General features: G+C 39.3%; 1 protein-coding gene across 5 annotated transcripts in view; it reads left to right on the forward strand.

Moving 5' to 3' along the window:
* BICC1 (BicC family RNA binding protein 1) overlaps nucleotides 1–21,832 on the forward strand; it is a 315,686-nt gene that overhangs the window by 95,239 nt on the left and 198,615 nt on the right. For all 5 annotated transcript variants that reach the window (XM_016918345.4, XM_063781798.1, XM_016918347.4 and 2 more), the window contains one exon: nucleotides 13,105–13,151. In XM_016918345.4, coding sequence (XP_016773834.2) covers nucleotides 13,105–13,151 — 47 coding nt within the window. Of the gene's footprint in view, nucleotides 1–13,104; nucleotides 13,152–21,832 lie in introns of those variants that run through there.

Consider the following 21,832-nt stretch of genomic DNA (forward strand, 5'->3'; position numbering starts at 1 on the left):
CTTTCTGCTTTGGTGTGATTTGTTGACTGGTCCTCACCAGCAAGGGAATGACCTCGTATGCTGATACATTTCATAGTGAATAACTGCTACATGGCTGTCTTATGATAGTACAGTCCATAACAGGTAGAGCATTGCATCAGCTGTGCACCTGAATTGGAATATGATGCCCTAGAACTGGACATGTGGAGAACCCAGGAGCAATCTTGAACTCTGAGGAAATAGCTGTCCTTCCTGGTTTTCATGGTAATGTATGGGACTTGAGCACGTCTAAGTCACTGACACTGAAGCAGTAGCGTAGATATGTACTATTTAGAAGATCATTTACTGAAGAAAGGACATTTCCTAAAAGAAACAATATATGGGTATCACTGGTATTATACTCCTAGTATTATACAACCCCTTTGTGGGTGTTCTGGGCCCTGGACACTAAATGTCTGTATCACTACCCCCTCTTCCTCCCCCATTCTATAACAACCATAAAACTATTCCCCACCTCTCCTGCCTCCACTGCCCCAAAACCACCTATTTCGGAACACCTGTCTGAAGAGTGGGACCTCCCCTGGTGAAGAAAGTGTTCGCCAGCTTACGGGATTCCCTTTCCCTTTCACCATCACTGGAGAGCTCCCCTTCCTCCCCTGGCCTGTACCATCTGGCTCCTTCTAGGCACAGGTGCTATTTCAAGTGCTCTGAGGCATTGAAAAAAGAAAACGAGTTTAGGAATCAGACATTCATGAGTATTCATAGTATTGTCTCTGCCCAGAATTCCCTTTCCCCATGTCCTCATGTCTAAATTCTACATTAAATAATCAGTTCAAAAGTCTCTACAGTAGTTATTCTTTGAATTCCTGTGCTTAATCATCTGTGACTCTTCTGTAATGTTTTAGTCTTGTCGTTTTTATTACACAACTATACATCCTTAGAGGTCAAAGTAGAAGGCTTCCATTTATTAAATGCTTACAGGGTGCTGCTTTGCATATTTCAGGGGTAAAACAGAGCTTGAAGGAGATTGAAGAATTTGCCCAGAGTTATGCCACTGATAAATGACAAACCTAGATTTGAACCCAGACTTTTCTGGTTCCATAACTTTTATCTCCTCTCTCTGTGCCTTGTTGCTCAATAAATTTGTATAAATAAATAAATAAATACATGAGTATTTTAGCATAAAGATGAATAAGCAGCCCTGATGAAAGCAGGCATGTCTCTTCTTTGCCCTCCGTCAACTTCCAGTTTTGGTGGAGAAAATAGCAAAACAGACTGCCTGGTCATGGATTTCTGCATATAACCTGAACTTTAAACATGCCTGGAACACATTTGGTTCTGATTTAAAACAAGTTGGCTTGCACCATTGCCATGTTATTACAAATACAAAAGAAATATAAACTTCATTCCATTAAATAACCATCCACATAAACTCTTAAATACTTTCATGGCTTTGGGCTGGGCCAAAGCTGGATATTAAGGAAATGATTATTAATGTTACATATTTTATTCAAACTGCTCTAATTCTTTTAACCTTCCCTCCATCCCTAAAAGTACCAGTCAACCTTTTCCTTCCTCCCGCAAAATGTTCCCAGGAGGTTAAAACAGATAGAACTTTGATTTCAAGCTACTGACTCTTACTATTTGGAAATACTCTTTGTTTTCAGTTCCTCATAGCCTGTAGCTGTGTGCTCTACTTGAAACTTTTCAATCCTCCTTGGATAACAGCAAAGTTAGTTATTATTCCCTATAGCGGTGCTGTACAATGGAAATATGTGAACCACAAATGTAATTTTATGTTTTATTGCCACATTAAGAAGAGTGAAACAAAACAGGTAAGATTAGTCTTATAATATTTCTTTGTTTAACCCAATGTATAAAAGTAACATCATTTCAACATGTAATCAAAACATTATTAAGATTTTTACATTCTTTTTTTACTACGTTTTCAAAATCCTGTTTACATTTTATACCACAGCATATGTGAATTCAGACTAGTCACACTTTCAGTGTTCATGAGGCACATGTGGCCAGTGGCTGTCATATTGGATGGCGTAGCTCTATAGGAAGATCAGCATAAGCTCACTGTGGTGTATTAGGTATTCCTAATTCCATTAAACTATGAACATTGTTTAGATTTTGGTAAAGGGTTAGGGTTGTTTTTCTAAAAAAAATTGAAATTATGTAAATACCCAAAGTCTTCAAATAGTGTTATGACCTCAGGCCAGACTAAACGATGCTTCAGGGATTGCTTATATAAGAAGAAATAGCGTCTGAAAGCAAGGCATTGGACATGACCAACGTTTCTGTTAATCAGTTGGACTGAAATTCCATTGACATATGTTAGGGTCATCAGTCCACCAGGAAGTCTTCATTGTCAGGCCAATAAATTTGAAGTTCGAATAAACCCTTAGCAAGAGTTACTGAAAGAGTTCAAGTTAAAAGTTGCTTAAAGCAGTGAGTAATGTAGATGTTCTCAGATTTTTGGGAATATATATTTCCCTACATTTGATAGCAACAGATGCTTTCTGAAACTAAAATCCCCTAGATGAGAGAATGCTGGCCTTTGCTTGCTTTCTGTTGTGCCCTGAGTGTGGCAGGGTCAGCACTGTCTTAGATTGTTCCTGGCGTTGGAATATTGGCAGGAAAAAGATTTTACATGTGAAAAAATCCCTTGCAATCCACATTTTGAGAAGTGTGTGTAATCTGCAGAGTCTTATGGAGCAGCAGTGGTCCCCACTGTTAGACAGATTAGGAATCCTCCCCCTAACCTCCATCATAATCTTTCTAATTCTTATTCTGTTAAAATATTTTGTGGGAAATGAAATTTTAAAACACAGTCTCACAGGATGTCTTCGATGGTTCAATTATTGGCCCATCCTCTTGTCCCAAATTGCCATGGATAATCTCTCTCTCTCTCTTTTTTTTTTATTCTGAGCCATAGAGCCCTTTTATAATGGGGTAAATTTCTGTTTTATTTCATGTTTCATTTGATGTGACCTTTCAGTGAAAGTGGGTTTTGTTTTTAAACAGCCTAGAATTGGAAATGTATGCATATACATTTTTCTTTTTGCGGTTCACACATTTTGGAGGGTGTCTATTTCTGTCTTCTTTGGCTAGCTATTGAGTTTGGATATAATTCACAGAGGTTTTCCAAATACTAGATTGTTTACTGTTTTCAGCTGTGAAGATTCTACTATAGGCCTAAATGATTAAAGCTTCTCCACTGAGAGCTGCACAAAATCAGTGTTTCATTCTAGAAAGTACTAGGTTGGTTAAAGCCTAAGATCTATACCTGGCATGATGTTATTGATTGTCCATTATCTGTCTCTGATATTGCATTAGTCATTGTGTCTCCTTAGGCAGCTTATATCTACATTTGATTTTCGTACTTTTGCCAATGATTGCCTTATACACTGTGGGCTGAAAATAATGCTGTGACAGACCAGTAATGGTGAAACCTTGGTTCATTCTCAAATAGGAAGGAAGATTTCAAAATAATTTTTACCTGAATGTTTTCTAATTAAAAAGCAATTCAAGCTATTTAAAGGTATGCTGAAAAATACAAAGAAAAAATGATAAACAGACCCAAGAATTCTACCACTCAAATAACAAGTGTTATTAATATTTTGGTATTTATCCTTTCAGTCTTTTTTCTAACACATTCACTATGTATCCATGTATCTAAATACATGTTTGTTTATATTTGTGTCTGTATATGTACACGTACAGACTTTTATACAGAATTTAAGTCATTCTGTACATTCTGTTTTTTTGTTTTTTCTTTTTTTTTTTTGAGACAGAATCTCGCACTGTTGCCCGGGCTGGAGTACAGTGTCATGATTTTGGCTCACTGCAACCTCCGCCTCCCAGGTTCAAGAGATTCTCCTGTCTCAGCCTCCCAAGTAGCTGGGATTACAGGCATGTGCTACCACTCCCAGATTATTATTATTATTATTTTGTATTTTTAGTGGAGACGGGGTTTCACCATGTTGCATAGGCTGGTCTCAAACTCCTGACCTCAGGTGATCCTCCCACCTCGGCCTCCCAAAGTGCTGGGATTGCAGGTGTGAGCCACTGTGCCCAGCCTGTACATTCTGTTTTATACTTTAAAAAACCAAGTTAAGATTGCATTTTTGACCATGGGAATTTGACTGCAAAAATAAAACAATATTTAAGAAAAAATATTAAAGTGAAGAAGAAAGCCATCCTTAATCCAGCCACTGTTAAGAGAAAAATTATATTTATTTTTGTCTATTCTTAATTTTTCTCAACAGGCCTATTTATTTAATTTTTTACAGGCAGGTGAATTTGAATTGTTCACAGTGAAGACTGGTAATTAGAGAGGGAAAAGATAGGGTCTGAAAATTCTCACACTTATGAGATACAGCATTCAGATGATACTTTTCACTGTTGAAATTTAAAGTTAGAAGTGTTCTTCAGTTGGTTAGAGTATTTTAATGATGACTATGATTTTAATTCAGAAGTGGAAGAAACTTTAAGAATGAACCTAATGACTACTCTTTTCTCAGTTGGCTCTCAGAGCTTTGCATGCCATTCCAAAGTGCAAGGTATAATTCATGAACATAAAAAGTTTCTCTGGGAATATATAGAAACTGCATCTTCTACATCTTTTGTGCTGATTCCTCTTTCACTTGAATTGGCTGGGTTGTCAGGGAAACAATTAACATACAGTTTTCTGGAAACAGTTAATATACAGAATAAAATATATGGCATAGCTCTTTTAGCATATGGATTAAATTGATACAATAAGGGAATGTTTTAAATTTTGTGTAAAATAGTTTTGCACAAGAATCAGGCTACCTGAATAATTGTTTATCTTTCAGGTGACCAAAAAGCACAGCAGCCCTCTTAGTTGCAAATGTGTTGAGTTGTGTTAAAAAAAAAAAAGATGGAGAGGAATGCCCTGATTCTTTACAGATTTGAAGAATTATATCTCAATTAATTTTATAATTTGAACTTGGTATTTTCTTGCTCAAATTCCAAAGGGGAAGAAACCCCATTGTTTATCAAGGTAATGTTTAAAGATGTTTCATACTATGTTATAAATATGAAGAACATAGTCCTTGTGTTTTTAGAGTTGACTCCATAAAGCATCAGATGTTATAATAGAAAAGCATTTCAAAATGAAAAGGATATTTAAACAGAAGTTTCCATGTGCCCCAGGAAGAATTTAAAGTCAAGCTACCCCCCCCTCCCATTTAATTCAGTCATTAACTGGACTTGCTCTGTAGTTTGGGGGGATTGTAATAGTTTACACCTGTTTCAACTTTTGCTGTTTTTATTGGCAGTGGCTTTTGCCATCCCATATTTCTTGTGAAGCAAAAATATGAAATAAAATATGGCAAAGCACTGGAGAAATTATAATAAACATAAAAAATGAATTGTTCAGCTTAAAATATGAAATGCTTTACCTGCACATTCAGCCAGCCACGTTTCAGTAGTATTGAAGTAATTTATTCCCGGAGTTCTGTGTCATGAAAATAAAGACAATTGCTTTCATTGGCAGGAATAATCCGGGGTTTTTACATCCAAGCGAATAAACTTTGGAACATCAGGCAGATGTTATATTGTAAAGACAGTTTAAGGAAAACCTGCTAAATCATTATATCTGTGCTCATGTCACTGTGGAATAAAAAAGACGAAGGAGTATCAGTGTCTAAGATTGCAAAGACTCAATAGAAGTATTTTACCACAGAGTGTAATCAAACTTTAAAGGTCAAGCAATACCATGACATAAAGTATGGTTTGGCTCATTTCACAGGCTCCATTTTGCCCTCCAAATATAATGAAAAGGAAATGATTTGAGTCAATATATTATCATATCTCATATTTTTTTTTCTTCCAATCCAGCTCTCCAATGTTCTCCATATAAGTGCCCTTTGTTCTTCAGATCTAACGGTAGCTGTCCAGCTCCAGTGTTGGGTTAGGAGTGAAATAATTTTTTAGTGCATTGTCTAGAATGAGAATTGCTAAATTAAATTTATAATAAGTTTAATTTGGGTAGAATTGTGACTGTGAAAAACTCTCTGGGAAAGTTGCTAGGAGAACTGAATTTTAACTTTGGCTTAATCTCACCAGTTAGGTTGCTTTGAATATTTTACAGGTCGGGGTTGTAATTTGAATGAAGGTAGGGCCTTGCCTATTTTGATTCATTAGCATCGAACCTAAGTCCTAAGTATTTGCAGAATGAAAGTGTCAGCTTTTCTGGGTCTGTAAAACGAGCATTTTATTTTATTTATCTTATTTTTTTTAAACGAGCATTTTAAATGCCTAATTTTATATTGAGAAAAATGTTCTTCAGTGATACCCTTTTCCCCAATCTCTCACTTCTTGGAAAGACTTTATATTTTGATACTAATAAATGCAGACTAAGTGGGAGAAGTAGACTCTCAAATTTGGGCTCAGAAGAATCCGTGTTTGGGGGAAGAGAAGAAGACTTTTAGTGAAATGTCACTCTCTTAATAGGCTCTCATGGCCTTTGATAGCTTTGTCTGCTTGGGGTCAGTGAAAGTCCTTCAGGTGACCTGGCATCCTGGGAGTGAAATGAGTATGCTTCTCCCTAGGAAGGGCTAATGATTGGGACTCAACACCGTTTGCACCTGAGACCATGATCTAACCAACAACTCATCAGCGTCTTTTACCAAGGTATTTATGGGCTTGGGAAATGGATACATCAGAATTGAGGTAAAATCAGGCTCAGATTTAGAATTTCTTGCACACAAACACTTGGAATAAAAAAGTCCAAAGATTTTTGCTGCCAGTGAATGTAATTTGCCATTTCTGGCTTCTTGCCTGCTGTTTTCCCTCAAATAATAAACTTGCTAAAGGTGCAGGTTTCTGGTTAAATTTTAGTGATTTTTTTTCACCTTGGAACAGAGGTAATAACAGTTTAGGTCTAACTTAGGAAATCTTTCCCTTTTTATTCATCTGGAGGTTGAAGGGCCATTCTGTGAAGGGTGTTTAGTGTTTTGATGGACTTGGAATGAAGGGGCATGACGAAGTGTGATGTAATGAGTTTGTCTTGAGCAAAATAAGTCTCCTCAAGGAAGTTTGTGTAATAAATATAGTTGTATAATGAAATTTCAACAGATGACTTCTAAGTTGTGAAGGAATTTCCTGTGGTAAAAAGGGCAATTATCTACTTTGCTTGATAGACCTTTGAAAATATATTTGATTCTAAAAATTTCTTCTCACAGAAGAGTTTCCTCAATGCGACTAGATATTTTTTTGAATCTCCATGTCCTTATCTGCTACTTTCATTGCCATGTGAAAGTGGGTATCATTGAGGGTGGCTCTTTTAAAACTATTTTTAGCCTTAGACAAAGACAGCCAAGAATTGGCTAAGTGCCCCCCCGAGACACTTTTCATTAGGTTTGAGCACTGACCTTTTATCTTGCCTGGGTATTCGCTTTAGCTAGGGCCACCCACACTTGCCAGTTTGCTTAGAAGTTTGTTCAACTTTACTTTTTATGTTTTTATTGAGCTTTAATATTGGCATATTTTAAAGTTACAGAATGAAAATCATTGTTTGCAGAGCAAACTACAGATAATTTATTTGTAGAAATGTGTGATTCAAATGGCCTACATCAGTGTGTAAGGAAAATGGATGTGCCGCAGTCAAGAATAAGTCGAGGCAGACATCCAGTTCATCATGACTCAGCGAGTTTGGAGTGCAGGCTCCCAACTCCACTCATTATGTAACCATGCCACATGAGGCGCATTAGGTGTCCACCCACATGAGCTCGTGCTTTGCTCAGAGCCACTATTGTCTGTAAAAGGTATAATTACCCTGCTGACACTACATGCAGCTTGTGCCCCAGTCGGCTTGTTCGTGCCAAGAGACAGAATAAAGCCACGTTGAAACCCCCTACAATTCCTTGAGTGTTCTTTCAGCTGTCCACCACTCATCCACCCACTCCTCAGTCCTCAGCTTGGGCTGGAACCTAACACTTGGCGTGACACTTGGCATAGTCAGCAGGATACTGAGGAGAGTGAGCCTTCGGTCCCCACTGATTCCAGGTTGGGCATGTGACTGCAACATGAGTTATGGTGCCCAGTGGCAGCTGTACTGCTTAATGGGCTCTGGTGGAAACCTAGGTGGTGGCAGTAAATCGGTCCCCGACGAGCATGGAAAAGGTGCTGAAGCAGCTGCAAGTGCAAAGCCCTGAGAAGGAGTGAGCTTTTGCTGGCAGAGTTGGATAGGCATTTTTGAATGCACTATGAAAAGTACACACCCAGTCCCTGAGGGATGCAGCAGAAGTAAGGGCCCTCCAGGTGTAGGCTGGGTGCCTGGAGGCCTGGCTACACAGCTCAGCAAAAGATTTAGAAGCTGCCGTAAATGGGGACCTTCAGGTGCAGGCAGGGTGCCTGGAGGCCAGGCTACAGAGCTCGGAAAAGGAATTAGAGGCTGCTGTGAATGCAGGCCTGGGGCTGTCCTCTCAGCTGGAGACCCCCACTCTGATACTGAGGAGGCTGTTAGTGAGACCGAGGGGTCTGCTCCATAAAGAAGAGGAAGATTCCCTGCCTGCAGGGGTCCCCCCACTGGAGAACAGGGGGCCCCAACAAGTGACATGCTCAGAGATGTGGATTGATTTGGTTTTGGCCAGGATTGACTGAGCGAAAATTGATAAACAGCCAAATGAAGTACTCTTAACTTTGTGCAATTCCAGAAAATGCCCCAGTGGGAGAAGGACATTGCTGCACAACCTGGTCCCACCTGGGAGCTTCAGCTCAAAGACTCCGTATGTGCTACAGCCAGGTGGGGGTGTAAAGCCTTTTCTGTATGATGAGGAAACTGGCTGAGGTTCGACTTAGGGGAACACCAGATGACTGGAGGCCACATGTGGAGTTGACAGTCCATTGTTACCCCACCAACATAACAGCAAGTGCTGGTGCTGGTAGACACCAGCACAGATAACGTTTTGGGCATGGATATTTCACATGGCTTGGCAGCCATGCCGTCTATCAGTGGGCTTGACAAAACTGAGACGGTACCACTTTGCGGTGGACTTGGCCAATGCATTCTTTTCCAGAGAGCCAGGAGCAGTTTGCCTTCATGGGAGGGCAACAGTGGACTTTCACAGTGTTGCTGCAGGGCTATATGCATAGCCCCACCATATGTCATGGTCTTGTTAATGATATTATGCTAACTTCTGATTCTCTTGCAGATTTAGAAGTGACAATGCTCCCCTTGCCTAGATTTAAGATGGTGCGGCTGAGACCACCTTCCTGGCAGCCAGGTGGGCTGTTCAGCAGGCACAAGCCCTACGGGTAGTTGACCAGGGGTACCTGTTTGAGCTGGATGTGCATGTGACCACAGACAGTTTTGGCTGGGGCCTTTAGCAGCGCATGGAGCGCTTGAGAATGCCAGTAGGCTTTTGGTCCCAACTGTGGAAAGGAGCTGCGCTCCAGTATTCATTGTTAGAGAAGCAGTTCGTAATTGCATATGCTGCCCTTCAGGCTCATGAGAGTACGGCAGGATGGGCTACAGTCGTCGTGCGGATGACTTAGCTGATAGCGGGATGGATGCATTCATGGATAATGACTCCCCGAAATGGGCTAGCACAGACATCCACTTTAGCAAAGTGTGGTGCCTACTTGGAGCAGCAGAGTACACTGAATACAAGTCCCTTAGCAGCAGAGTACACTGAATACAAGTCACTTAGCAGCAGAGTTGCAAGAGGTCTTGGGACTTGTAGTCCTAATGGAAGGTAAGGCCATGGGGCCTGAGGCACCCCTCCATTCCTGATAGAGCATGGTATACGAATGGGTCTAGCTGGGGTGCTGCTATTGCCTGGACTGCTGTCACAGTTCACCCTAGTACTGACGCCATATGGTTTGATACCAGGTGTGGACAAAGTAGCCAATGGGCTGAAATCAGGGCAGCGTGAATGGTGATCACCAAGGTGGTGACACCTACGGTAATCTGCAGTGATAGCTTGGCAGTTTATTGAGGCTTAGCCTTATGGTTAACTACCTAAAAGTAACAGAAGTGGCCAGTTGGTCACTGGCCCATATAGGGCCAAGCCATGTGGCAAAAACTATGGGAGGAAGGATGACCTCCTCTGACCAGGTACAGAGATGAATGGTAACCTGTTGTTGCCTGCCCCAGTGCTCCTAAAGGCGGGAAATAAAAGCTTGGCTAAATGTACAAAGCAACATTGGTGTAATGTCACCATGAGGTGGTTGCCCACCATAACCTGGAGTTGTTTTTCTCTGTATTACTGCTGTGGCCTCTGGGTCCAGGGTTTCACCCTGTGGGCATGTGTCCCCACTAGAAAAACTCCCTCTGCCTAGGGGGTGGAATGTAAGACCTCTGTGTTGGGCCTGAGTGTCTGGGGCCTGTGTACCCAGAGCCTATGTGTAAGGTCTTGTGTCGGACCTATGTGTCTGGGGCCTGGCTTGCATGCCCAGAGCCTATGTATGAGGCCTGTGTGTTGGACCTGTGTGTCCAAGGCCTATGTCTCCCTTGGCCTAGGGGGTGGAGTGTAAGGAAAATGGATCTGCTGTGGTCAAGAATAGGCCAAGGCAGACATCCGGTCTAGCATGTGAGTCTGGAGTTTGGAGCGCATGTACACAATTCCACTCCTTACGTAACCACGTCACGTGAGGTGCGTTAGGTGATCACCCATGTGAGCGCGTGCTTGGCTTGGAGCCACTGTTGTCTGTAAAAGGTATAATTATCCTGCTGACGCTGTACATATGGCTTGCGCCTGGGTTGGCTCGTGCCCAGGTTTGCACCCACGGTTCGCGCCCAGGCTCACTCACACCGAGAGAGAATAAAGCCATGTCACAACTCCCCATGATTCCTCGAGTGTTCTTTGAGCTGCTCGTCATTCATCCACCCCCTCCCCTTGGTCTCCCGCTTGGTCTGGAACCTGACACTTGGCGTGACACAGTGTCTGGGTGCAGTTCATCCTATTGATGATGTGGAATTTGTGCAAAAATAAAAGTTAAAAAGACATTAGCATTATAGGTTAGTTTGCTTTTGCTGCTGTAACAAGTTGCCACAGTGTAGTAGCTTAAAACAACAGAAATCTTACTTTTTGGGTCTGAAATTTGAAGTGGTTTTCACTGGGCTGAAAGCAAGGTGTTAGCAGAGCTGTATTCTCTACAGAAGCCATAGGGAAAGATAATTTCTTTGACTTTTCCAGCTCTTAGAGGCCACCTACATTCCTTGGCTCATGGCCTGTTCCCCTGTCTTCAAATCTTTGTCGTCTCTGATCTGTCCTTTGTTGTCATGTATCCATCTCTCCTTGTGCTTCCATTGTTACATCACTTTCTTGTACTCTGAGCCCCCTCCTTCTTTCATTAAGGACACGATTACATTGGGCCCATCTGGCTAATTCAATATAATCTTCCTATCTTTTTATTTAATCACATCTACAAAATCTCTTTTGCCGTGTAAGATTCCAGGGATTAGTACATGAACACCTTTGCTGGGAGTCATTATTCAGCCCTACCACATATTAGAATACAATTTTTAAGTTCCTTTTTAGCCTTTGTTTTTATGTTTTTTCAGATTGCCCTTGGAATTTCCAGAAACATGTACTCTGCAATCTGTTGTTTGGATAAAAATGTGTTGGTAAAAAATACACATTTCTACAAAAATAGAGAAGATGTCTTATATTTAACTGTAAAATTTAAGTTGGTGAAAAAAGAATGTAAGTACTTGTTATTTCTTTGAGGGCAGAGAGAATTTCTCAAGTTTTGAATCTTTTTTTTTTTTTTTTTTTTTTTTTTGAGAGAGTCTTGCTCTGTCGCCAGGCTGGAATGCAGTGGTACAATCTCGGCTCACTGCAACCTCTGCCTCCCAGGTTCAAGCAATTCTCCTGCCTCAGCCTCTCAAGTAGCTGGTACTACAGGCGCACACCACCACACCCAGCTAATTTTTGTATTTTTAGTAGAGACAGGGTTTCACTATGTTTGCCAGGATGGTCTTGATCTCTTGACCTTGTGATCTGTCTGCCTCGGCCTCCCAAGTTTTGAATCTTTCACTTAACAATGTCAAAGTTATGGTAGATGCTTGTCAAAACTTGCTAAGTGACAAATGTGATTCTTAAGTGATTTCTCTGCCACATTTCTTGGGTCTTTAGTCATTTTAACAAGTGTTCTGGACACATACACACATGCACTTCTGCACACAAACGTGGCTGTGCTGAGGTATTACCTAGCAGGTGTTTGGTTTGCCGTGGTCTTCCAGACTTTAATTTCCAGTAGTTCTCACTTCAGTACCTTTCTTTGTCCTGGCCAGGCTTCTCTCATTAACCACTATTCCACCTACACCTGAATCAGAGTCCTGTTTGGCCTTAGAAAGATGCAGTCTGAGTCTGTTGCAAGCAAGATGCTATTGGCTCTTTATCACTTCTCTCCTTTTAGTCAAATTCCCCACCCCTCAAAACAAATGAATACAAAATGTTCATAGTCACAAGACTTATGAACACAGACTGAGAAATGGGTTTGTCTTTTATTTATAGGCTACCATTTATCTATAAAAATGATATTAAAATACAGTGATATTTTAATTAATGTTACATGCAATTTTATTGTTGGCTGTGACCGTCACCATTACTGTTTAATTCTCATGTTTTTTTTTCTCTCTTTGTATATACAAATGAAGGAGTGAATTAAAAGTATATGATACCAGCTGAAATTCAAGTAGATTATATAGACTTTATAAAGCATAAAATGGAAACAGCTCAGAAGTAGGCCATATACATGAGCCATCTTTGTGCCTGGGATTGATCACAGATAGGAAGTGCTTGGAATGCTACAGTTGATTACTTTGAGAGTTGCATTTATTCATATAGTTCTTTAACTATGAAAGGACGAGATCACTTTCATCATCTAAGTGTGCAGGGGTTTGTGAGTCTTTCAGACAAAGCAAAAGAGTGTTAAATAATGTAGAGACATGTAATTGATGGATTGGAGTGCTAGTCTTTACCAGTTTTGCATCCCAGTGAGGCATATTAGCAGGCACTGAGCTGTGGGAGAGCAAGGCTGGCATCTTGTTTGCTTTTGCATTCTCATATCTGATGCTCGAAAGTTTTTTGAATGCATACATTGAAAAAGTATTTTAAATGTGCACATTTTTATTTACAGCTGCTGCTGAAGGGAAAGGCAGAAGTGGGGAAGACTTTTTTCAAAAGGTAAGTTGTCTTTTACTCTTGTCATGGTGGTAAGTAAGAGGAAATATATTTATCTCAACAGCTACCCTAGAAGCCGCCGAACGCTCCCCTTCATGTGGAGGAGAACAGGTTTCTATACGGGAGCTGGAAACACTCAGAGCTAGCCAGGAAAAGAGGGGATGCTGTATGAAACTTAACCATTCCAAGAAGGCTCCTTCCAGGGAAAATCTAATGAAATTTTTGCTTAAAGGCAAATAAGCAAAATATAAGAGGGCTCAGAGGTGGATCAATTCATGTGGCATTCACACTTCATTTGGCTGGCATGTGACATAGGAAGGGGTTATTGTGCAAGGTAAGGTACACTATCCTATATGGTGAATATGGTGGGGGAGCTTTTCTAAAGATATTTAAATTAAAACAAATTTTAAAATGTTCTACTGGCCAAATAGAATGTGCCAGACTGCTAGTTTTCCATCCTTTGCTAAATTTATAGGCTCAGGCTGATGCAGTTTAGGTACTGTACCCCCTGACTTGGTGTTATCTGACATTGGTTAATCTCCAACTTATACTCAATACCCGAGCATTTCTAAGTGCCCTGGCCTTAGCCGGGGCAGGCTTAGCAACAAGGGTAAGACAAGAGAAGACGAATAGGCTGGATGCAGTGGCTCATGCCTGTAATCCCACCACTTTGAGAGGCCGAGGCTATCGGATTACTTGAGTCCAGGAATCGAAGACCAGCCTGGGGCAGGGCATGGTGGTGTGTGCCTATAATCCTAGTGCTTTGGGAAGCTGAGGCAGGTGGATCACTTGAGGTCAGGAGTTTGAGACCAGCCTGGCCAAAAGCCTGTCTCTACTAAAAATACGAAAGTTAGCCCGGTGTGGTCGCAGATGCCTGTAATCCCAGTTACTTTGAAGGCTGAGGCATGAGAGTCACTTGAACCCGGAAGACAGAGGTTGCAGTGAGCTGAGATTGTGCCACTGCACTCCAGCCTGGGCAACAGAGTGAGACTTTGTCTCTAAAATTAGAATAGAATAGAATAGAATAGAATAGAATAGAATAGAATAGAATAGAATAGAATAGAATAGAATAATCCAGCCTGGGCAACATGGAGAAATCTCTCCTCTACTACAAAAACAAACAAAAACCCCAAATTAGCCAGGTGTGATGATGTGCACCTGTAGTTCCAGCTCCTCTGAAGGCTGAGGTGAGAGGATCACCTGAGCCCAGGAAGTTGAGACTGCAGTGAGCCATGATCGTGCCACTGCACTCCAGCCTGAGTGACAGAGTAAGACCCTGTCTCAAAGAAAAAAAAAAATGAAAAGAAAACAAATAGCAGAAATCGTAGATTTCCCTTGGGTTGGCTCTGATGGTAAAAATAGATGCTGTCAGTGGAAGGATTCTTCTTCATTGTTCTTCTTTAACTCACAGATAGATGTAAAAAACAGATGCTTCACCTTTGTGATTTCAGACATTTTAAAAGCTGAGTCAAAATATGGTCTATATAATCATAAAGGACTTTCATTCTTAGATTTGCTAATATTTCTCACTGTTTTCAGAGACATATATACATTCCAGCAGTTTAAATGGAAACACATGTTTGAATCCAGGAACATGTGTGCATCCCACAGACTATGAGTTAGAGTCATAGATTCTATTCTTGGTCACAGATTAATGAGGTCTCTGAATAACTAGATGGGAGTACATTTTATCTTCTCATTTGTTTCTTTAGTTCAATGGGAAGTGTCTTTTCCATAGATAGGTGTCCGTATAGGATTTGCATACTCATCCAGCAAAAAATCTCTAACTTAGAAACAGCCCAAATTCCAGAGAGTCATTTTTCCGCTATTTTGACTAGACAGAAGTAGACATTATGGTTCATCTACAGTAGAATGAAGTAATGGAGAAATACTGAATTGTCCTCCAGGAACTTGCATGCAGTCACATGTATTCTAGTTTTACATGACATTTGGGGAAGCATTTAAGAAATAGGCTACATAGCTGTTCACTAGCATCTTCGTATTTTTCTCTCTCTAAAATAATGCAAATATGAAGGATCTAGGCTTGTGATTGGAATGTTTCTTAGTTTTTACTTTGAGGTGTGCATGACAAAAGTTAAAACCTCTCTTTAGCTGAGTTTAAACTTCAGCTACTCAACTTTTCTAAGCCTGGAAGGATATCTACCTAGCTTCATGGTGCCTCTCCCTATGTAGAGATTTGAGAAGGAGTGTGAGACTTTTCATATGTAACTTTATGTTTTTTTGTACCATAAAAATATATGTAAAATCATAATGACTATACTAAATTTTGCTCAATTTAATTAATTGCTCTCATTAAAGTTTTCGAATTAGAAAATAATAAAATTAATTTTAAAAATCTTCCAAAATAAGAATTGGTATATTTCCATAAAGAGCTTGCATTTCAGTTTAACAGATAATAAGATTGTGAAACATATTATCTCAAATTTGAGGCTGTAATAGTAGTTGTTAAGCTTATTATACACTTCTTCCATTGAGTCAACGTTACTGTTTTTTCCAGAGATCTACCCAGTTTTCTATACACTGTTTTGCTGCATGGGTTTGAAATGATATATTTCCCGAACACAATAAAGGATAAAATGTAAAAGCCTAAGATGTTATAGCAAAAAATCCCCCAAACCCCAACAATATAGTGTCTTAAAGAGCAGAGTCATTCGTTGTCCTCTTATGTAACGTTCTAAGGAGAGTCTTCCAGCTGGGTTGGTAGCTGTGTCCCATGCTGTCATTCAGTGACCCAGGCTCCTTCTAAGACATATCTGGATTGTCCCTAAGCATGACCTTCATCTCCGTTGTTGAAGCTTGGTCACAACCATGTCCAATTGTGTGTTGGTGAGGGAGATAGAATATTGAAGAGAGGCACGCCATGGTTGTAACGCCCAGGCCTGAATGTGGCACCTGTCACTTCCTCTCACACTCTGTGGGAGAAAACTTAGTTATGTAGTCTTACCTAATAGCAACAATAGAGGGGAGGGAGGAGCTGGGACATTTGGAGAAAACAATTGATTTTGCAGGCACTATTCACCACAAATGAGATTGTTAGGGAAAAAAAAAAGTCTGTGATCAAAGTGTAATTTCTTTGTGTGGTGTACTTTGAAACTTTTTGTATTTGTTAGGGCTCCCATACCACAAACTGGGTGGCTTAACTGTGGGAGGGAGAATCTGTTCCATGCCTTTCTTTAGCTTCCCATGGTTTGCTGGTGATCTTTGGTGTTCCTTGGCTTGTGGAAGCAACACGTGGATCTCTGCCTTGATCTTCATATGGCATTTTCTCTGTGTGCCTGTCTCTATGTCCAAATAAAGACACCAATTATATTGGATTAGCAGCCCACCCTACTCTGGTGTGTGTTCATCTTATTATTATACATCTGCAGTGACCCTATTTCCAAATATCACATTCTGAGGTCCCAGGCATTAGTACTTCAACATACGACTTTTTGGAGGACAGTTCAAACTATAATACCTTTTAATGGAGAAAATAATTCTGTAGAAAAATTTACTAAGACTGTAGATGTTATTTGTCACATTTTGATACTCAGTCTGATCTATAGATATTTAACTGCCTAGTCATTTATAGTAAATCTATTTTTTTAATCACAAGTCATTTCTAAATTGTCTACAATGAGTATATAATTGACATGCAAAAAGAGAAAGAAGTAATCTGTAATCTTGCCTTTTTGTTTTTGTTTTTTGTGTTTTTTTGAGACAGAGTCTTGCTGTGTTGCCCAGGCTGGAGTACACTGGCGTGATCTCGGCTCACTGTAACCCCTGCCTCCCGGGTTCAAGTGATTCTCCTGCCTCAGCCTCCCTGGTAGCTGGGATTACAGGCATGCGCCACCATGCCCAGTTAATTTTTGTGTTTTTAGTAGAGATGGGCTTTCACCATGTTGACCAGGCTGGTCTTGAACTTCTGACCTCCAGTGATACACCCACCTCAGCCTCCCAAAGTGCTGGGATTACAAACATGAGCCACAGTGCCTGAACTGTAATCTTGCCTTTGAAAGAGAACTATTTGTACACCCTTGGTCTTTTTTCTGTGTATATTAAAAATATATATAAAGTGATTTTTAATATTCCCTGTTTGATGGGATTACAGATTAAACTATGTATTTGCATTGGATCCATTCTGTGTTAAAACTTTGCAAAGTTATCCTGTAATAGTACTTTTTATTCTTTGGCTCTGACTACACTTATAAAAGGCGGGAATGGATATAACTTTATCAGTACTCTCCGTCCACTCCTAATGGCAGCTCTATCTAATGGAAACACATGGAAACAATCTTCCAGTTTTTTACAGTTCTTTGGGCAGTTGTTCATGGCTTACTCACTGTCTGTCCTATTTCCTTTTAATCAGTTCTTTTTTTCTTTCTCTTGTGAAATGACTATGGTCAGATCTTGGAGGGGAAAATGGGTTACAGTATTTTAGGTGGGGATAGGGTCAGTGATTGTATTACACATGTGACTCATCAAAGCAAACTGCATTAGGAATCTGTAATCCCAATGGTTGAAGAAGACAAAATACAGTCAGCATTGTAATTGATGAAAGCCAGGTTTTTTTTTTTTTGTTGCATTGGGTTATGTACAGTATTTTTCCTCAAAGTATACATCATTTATTTTAATGTAGGACTATGTTATATTCTTTGAATATATTGGATATTTATTTGGAAAACTGACCTATAAACCATGGCTTGTCACAAAGGCTAACAGTAAGACTAAAAAAATGAGATATTGATGGCTTATGTGGTTTATTTTTAAAACTTTCAAACTCATTGTTTTTAGACAAACATTACTTTTGGTGTTTTCAGACTGGAAAATAGCAAGTGTTGTCTTCTGGGGGAAATTCCTGGGATAAATAATTTAGTTCCCTCTGTACCTAAAAATGGGTGCATTAGATGGTCTTAGATGGGGACTAGGTGAGTCCTTTTATTGAGGGGCAGCAGAGATAATAAAGTTACTCTGGCTTTCTCCACTAGCGATTATTTTTATATTTCGAGTGGGTTATTTCCTCTAGTAATGGATATAAGTTTTGGTTTAATTATTTAAAAGTGAATTCAGTTAACTCTGGCTCATGAATGTGCTCTTTCTAATACTGAGTCTGTGCTTAAACACAAATCAAATTTAATTTAAATAAGATCCAGATATTTTAAAGCTTTAATTTTAGTATTTATTTCAATAGGTAATACACATACATGGCTCACAATTCAAATTTATAAAAGGGTATGCAGTGAAGAGTATTTGATATCTTGATGGTTTCTGAAGGTTCACTGAGAAAGCTGTGCAGCATTACATTGTTGGTCCCAAGCTTGGGTAAAGATGATCATCAATGTGCGTCATTACTAATGAAAACTTAGGGCCTAAAGCTAACATTCCGTGAGTTCTTATTACCGATCACTATACTATTGCCCTGAGAATGTTCCAGTGACAGAATCCGTGATCATGTTTTCTTTATACTACTGTCTAGATAGGGATAACTGGCTGCTTGTAAGACTTAGAAAAGAAGAGTAACTTTCCACCCCATAAAGGTTGTTTAGTCATCATCTAGAAAGTTACTAAAGATGAGAATGGAGCTTATTTTTATACCTTATGATTTACTCACCTTCTATCAAGAACCTAGTAAATCAGGGTTAGTGAGAAGAGATTAAGAAAAAGATCAAGTAATTTGCTCATCATTCTCCTAGTCTTTCAAGTTTTGTTCTTGTGTTCATTTGAACACAGGAAGACTGGGTTTTGAGTCTATATTCTCTTAGCATGTTGTAGAGTCACCTGCTTCGAGTTGCATTGTAATGGTATATTCTTTTATTTCATCAGTCATTTCACACAACCTCTTTATGAAAACCACATTTCCTGTATTATTCCTTTTTCTAAAACCATGGAAGCAAGGAATGTCATTGAGATTGTTTAAAAATGTATGTTTAATGGCCAGGCACAGCGGCTCATGCCTGTAATCCCAGCACTTTGGGAGGCCGAGGTGGGCAGATTACCTGAGGTCGGGAGTTTGAGACCAGCCTGACCAACATGGAGAAACCCCGTCTCTGCTAAAAATACAAAGTTAGCTGGGCGATGGTGCATGCCTATAATCCCATCTACTCGGGAGGCTGAGGCAGGAGAATCGCTTGAACCTGGGAGGCAGAGGTTACAGTGAGCCAAGATTGTGCCATTGCACTCCAGCCTGGGCAACAAGAGCAAAACTCCATCTCAAAAAAAAAAAAAAGTATGTTCAATGATAGTGAACGTAACTTAATTACTACTGCAGTTTGTTCAATTGAATAATCTTTAATCAACATCTGATGAAAGTTTAGTCATTATTGATTAAAATGGTTTCTTGAAACCAAACTCAATGCATTGGATCATGTAGAAAATGAAACTGAATTCATGAAAATAGGTCTTTTAAGAAGGGTCACAAGACAGGACCCTGGATTACACACTTGTAGTGCAAGTAACCATGGAAAGGTCTAGTTAAGAGACTTATTGGCATTAGTTTTAAAAGGTTTGTATATTATTTTGTAAAGTGTTCTCCCTTTATGAATTAAATGCCTACATTAATTCCTGTACTTGTTGGCATTTCCCTTAATCGAAAGATCTTGAGATACAGACTTCCTCATTTATGGTTGATATTAAGATTTTGGAACTATTTCGACATTATGTAGATAAAAATTACCCTAACTGATAATATGCAAACGTAAACATTTTTGTGTGCGTCAGAAGCAACTTTTGAAGAGGGTGGCATTAGCTGTTTGTGAGGAAGGAGTGCATTTGATTAGTTCCAATTTTAGCCTTGCCTTTGCATTGTGTGTCTATTTAATTGTCTTTTCAATGTCATGTGATTCAAATTGTTTTTATATCTTAGCGGGGGCATAGGACAAACTTGGTCTTAATATATTACATAGAACATTATCAGAGATGTGTCTGAAAATCCATATATAAAGATATTCATTGTCACAATATTGTAATAATTAAAATAAAATTAAAAATAACCTAAGTACTCAGCCATGTAATATTTGAAATGTGGTATATCAGACATTGGATTATTATGTAGGCATTAAAAATCATACTTTTTGGAAATATTTAATGACATGTTGAAATTGGTTACTAGATAGGTACAAAAATTAGGACAAAAGGCATATAAATAGCTTGACTCAAATTTTGTTATATATGTTTATGCCTAAAAAATGACTGGGCAAGAATTATGCCAAAATGTTAACCGTGACTCTCAGTGGTGAGATTATGATTGGTTTTTATTTTCTTTCTGTACTTTCCTACAATGGACGTCCGTTACTTTTATAATCAGGATTAAAAACAACTACCATCTTATGAAGAAAAACAGATAACAATAACTAAGATAGATTGAAGTTGTTAATGGATTAATTATTGCAGTTTAAGAGCATGCAGTTTTTTTGCTGAAAAACATTTAAGAAGTCAGACTTCCCATCATACTGAGGTTACTTCTGTGTCTTTTATATAACAGTTATAAAGACAGAACAAGTTTCAGATCATCAAGGTGGATCATTTCTAGGTAGTGTTAATTTTTAGAAAAATGTCCCCCCTTTCATCCATTTGCCCTTGTTTTGACATTCAGAGGTATAAAATTTTTTAAAGATGTTTTTTACATCTCTGTGCCTTCTTTTCTTCAGACCAAAGATAATTAGTTTCTTATTTATCATATGACTTAGTTTTCAGACCCTTATCATTCTTTTCGCTTTCAGTAGCAAGATCAGTGTCCCATTTTAAAAGTGGCAACAATATCTGGGTATAGTGTTTTGGATAGAGCCTGGCCAGTGCAATTATAATGAGGCCATAATATTCATAATATTAAGGTGATCCAGAAGTACCTAAATATTATATAACCTTTAGGCACTGTTACATTGGTCACTGACATGAAGAATCGACATTACTTGTCATTCTTCACCCAACTGAAGAGAAAAGGTTGGCTCCAATGTCATTGCTAGGTACATAACATAAAATGAGGATACTTCTAGACTGTTGACTGGCTGGTAAAGGCCTCCATAGATGTAACTCATATGTTGTGCCTGTCACTCTAAGCTCTTGACCTGACATGTAGCTTGGAGACAATGTGGCAGATGTGGTGGCTAGACTGTGAAAGTGTGGAAAGCCTCACTCTGGGAGATTTCACATGGTTTGGACATTGAATTGATAGTGAGAACTCCTGCATGCTTTTTTCTTCTCTCTGGACTCCTTGAGTTAGCTGGGGGAAAGGACTCAGCCACAGGGTGACAGTCTAAGATGATGGGCTGGGTGTAGTGCCTTTTAATCTGGCTAAAGTAACATTTAGTAAAGAACTTTAAGCTTTACTGATTTAAAATGACTTCACAGAAGAATCAATGCAGTTTAAAGCTGGATGTGGTATTGTCTTTTTCTTCTAGTCGGGGATATCGTGGTCTAAATAGTCTTAGATTGATTTTTTTTTTTCAAGTTTATACAGGTTGTTGGTGGCAGCCAGAACTTAGCGATATTCTGACTTTATGCTTGGCTACTGTTAATACAAGATAAATGTTTTTATTTAAATCGGCAATTATCATGCCCACATTAATGGGCTATGCTTCTATAGTGAGAGAGGTTCTGCCTAAAACTGCAAGTTTTGCTAAGTAGGGCTCTGAATTAGGGTCATTGTGGCATATTAGAGGGACAACCAAAAGGCTGGGGGCAAATTA

The sequence above is a fragment of the Pan troglodytes genome, chromosome 8, assembly GCF_028858775.2.
Source record: "Pan troglodytes isolate AG18354 chromosome 8, NHGRI_mPanTro3-v2.0_pri, whole genome shotgun sequence".
Taxonomy (NCBI): Eukaryota; Metazoa; Chordata; class Mammalia; order Primates; family Hominidae; genus Pan; species Pan troglodytes.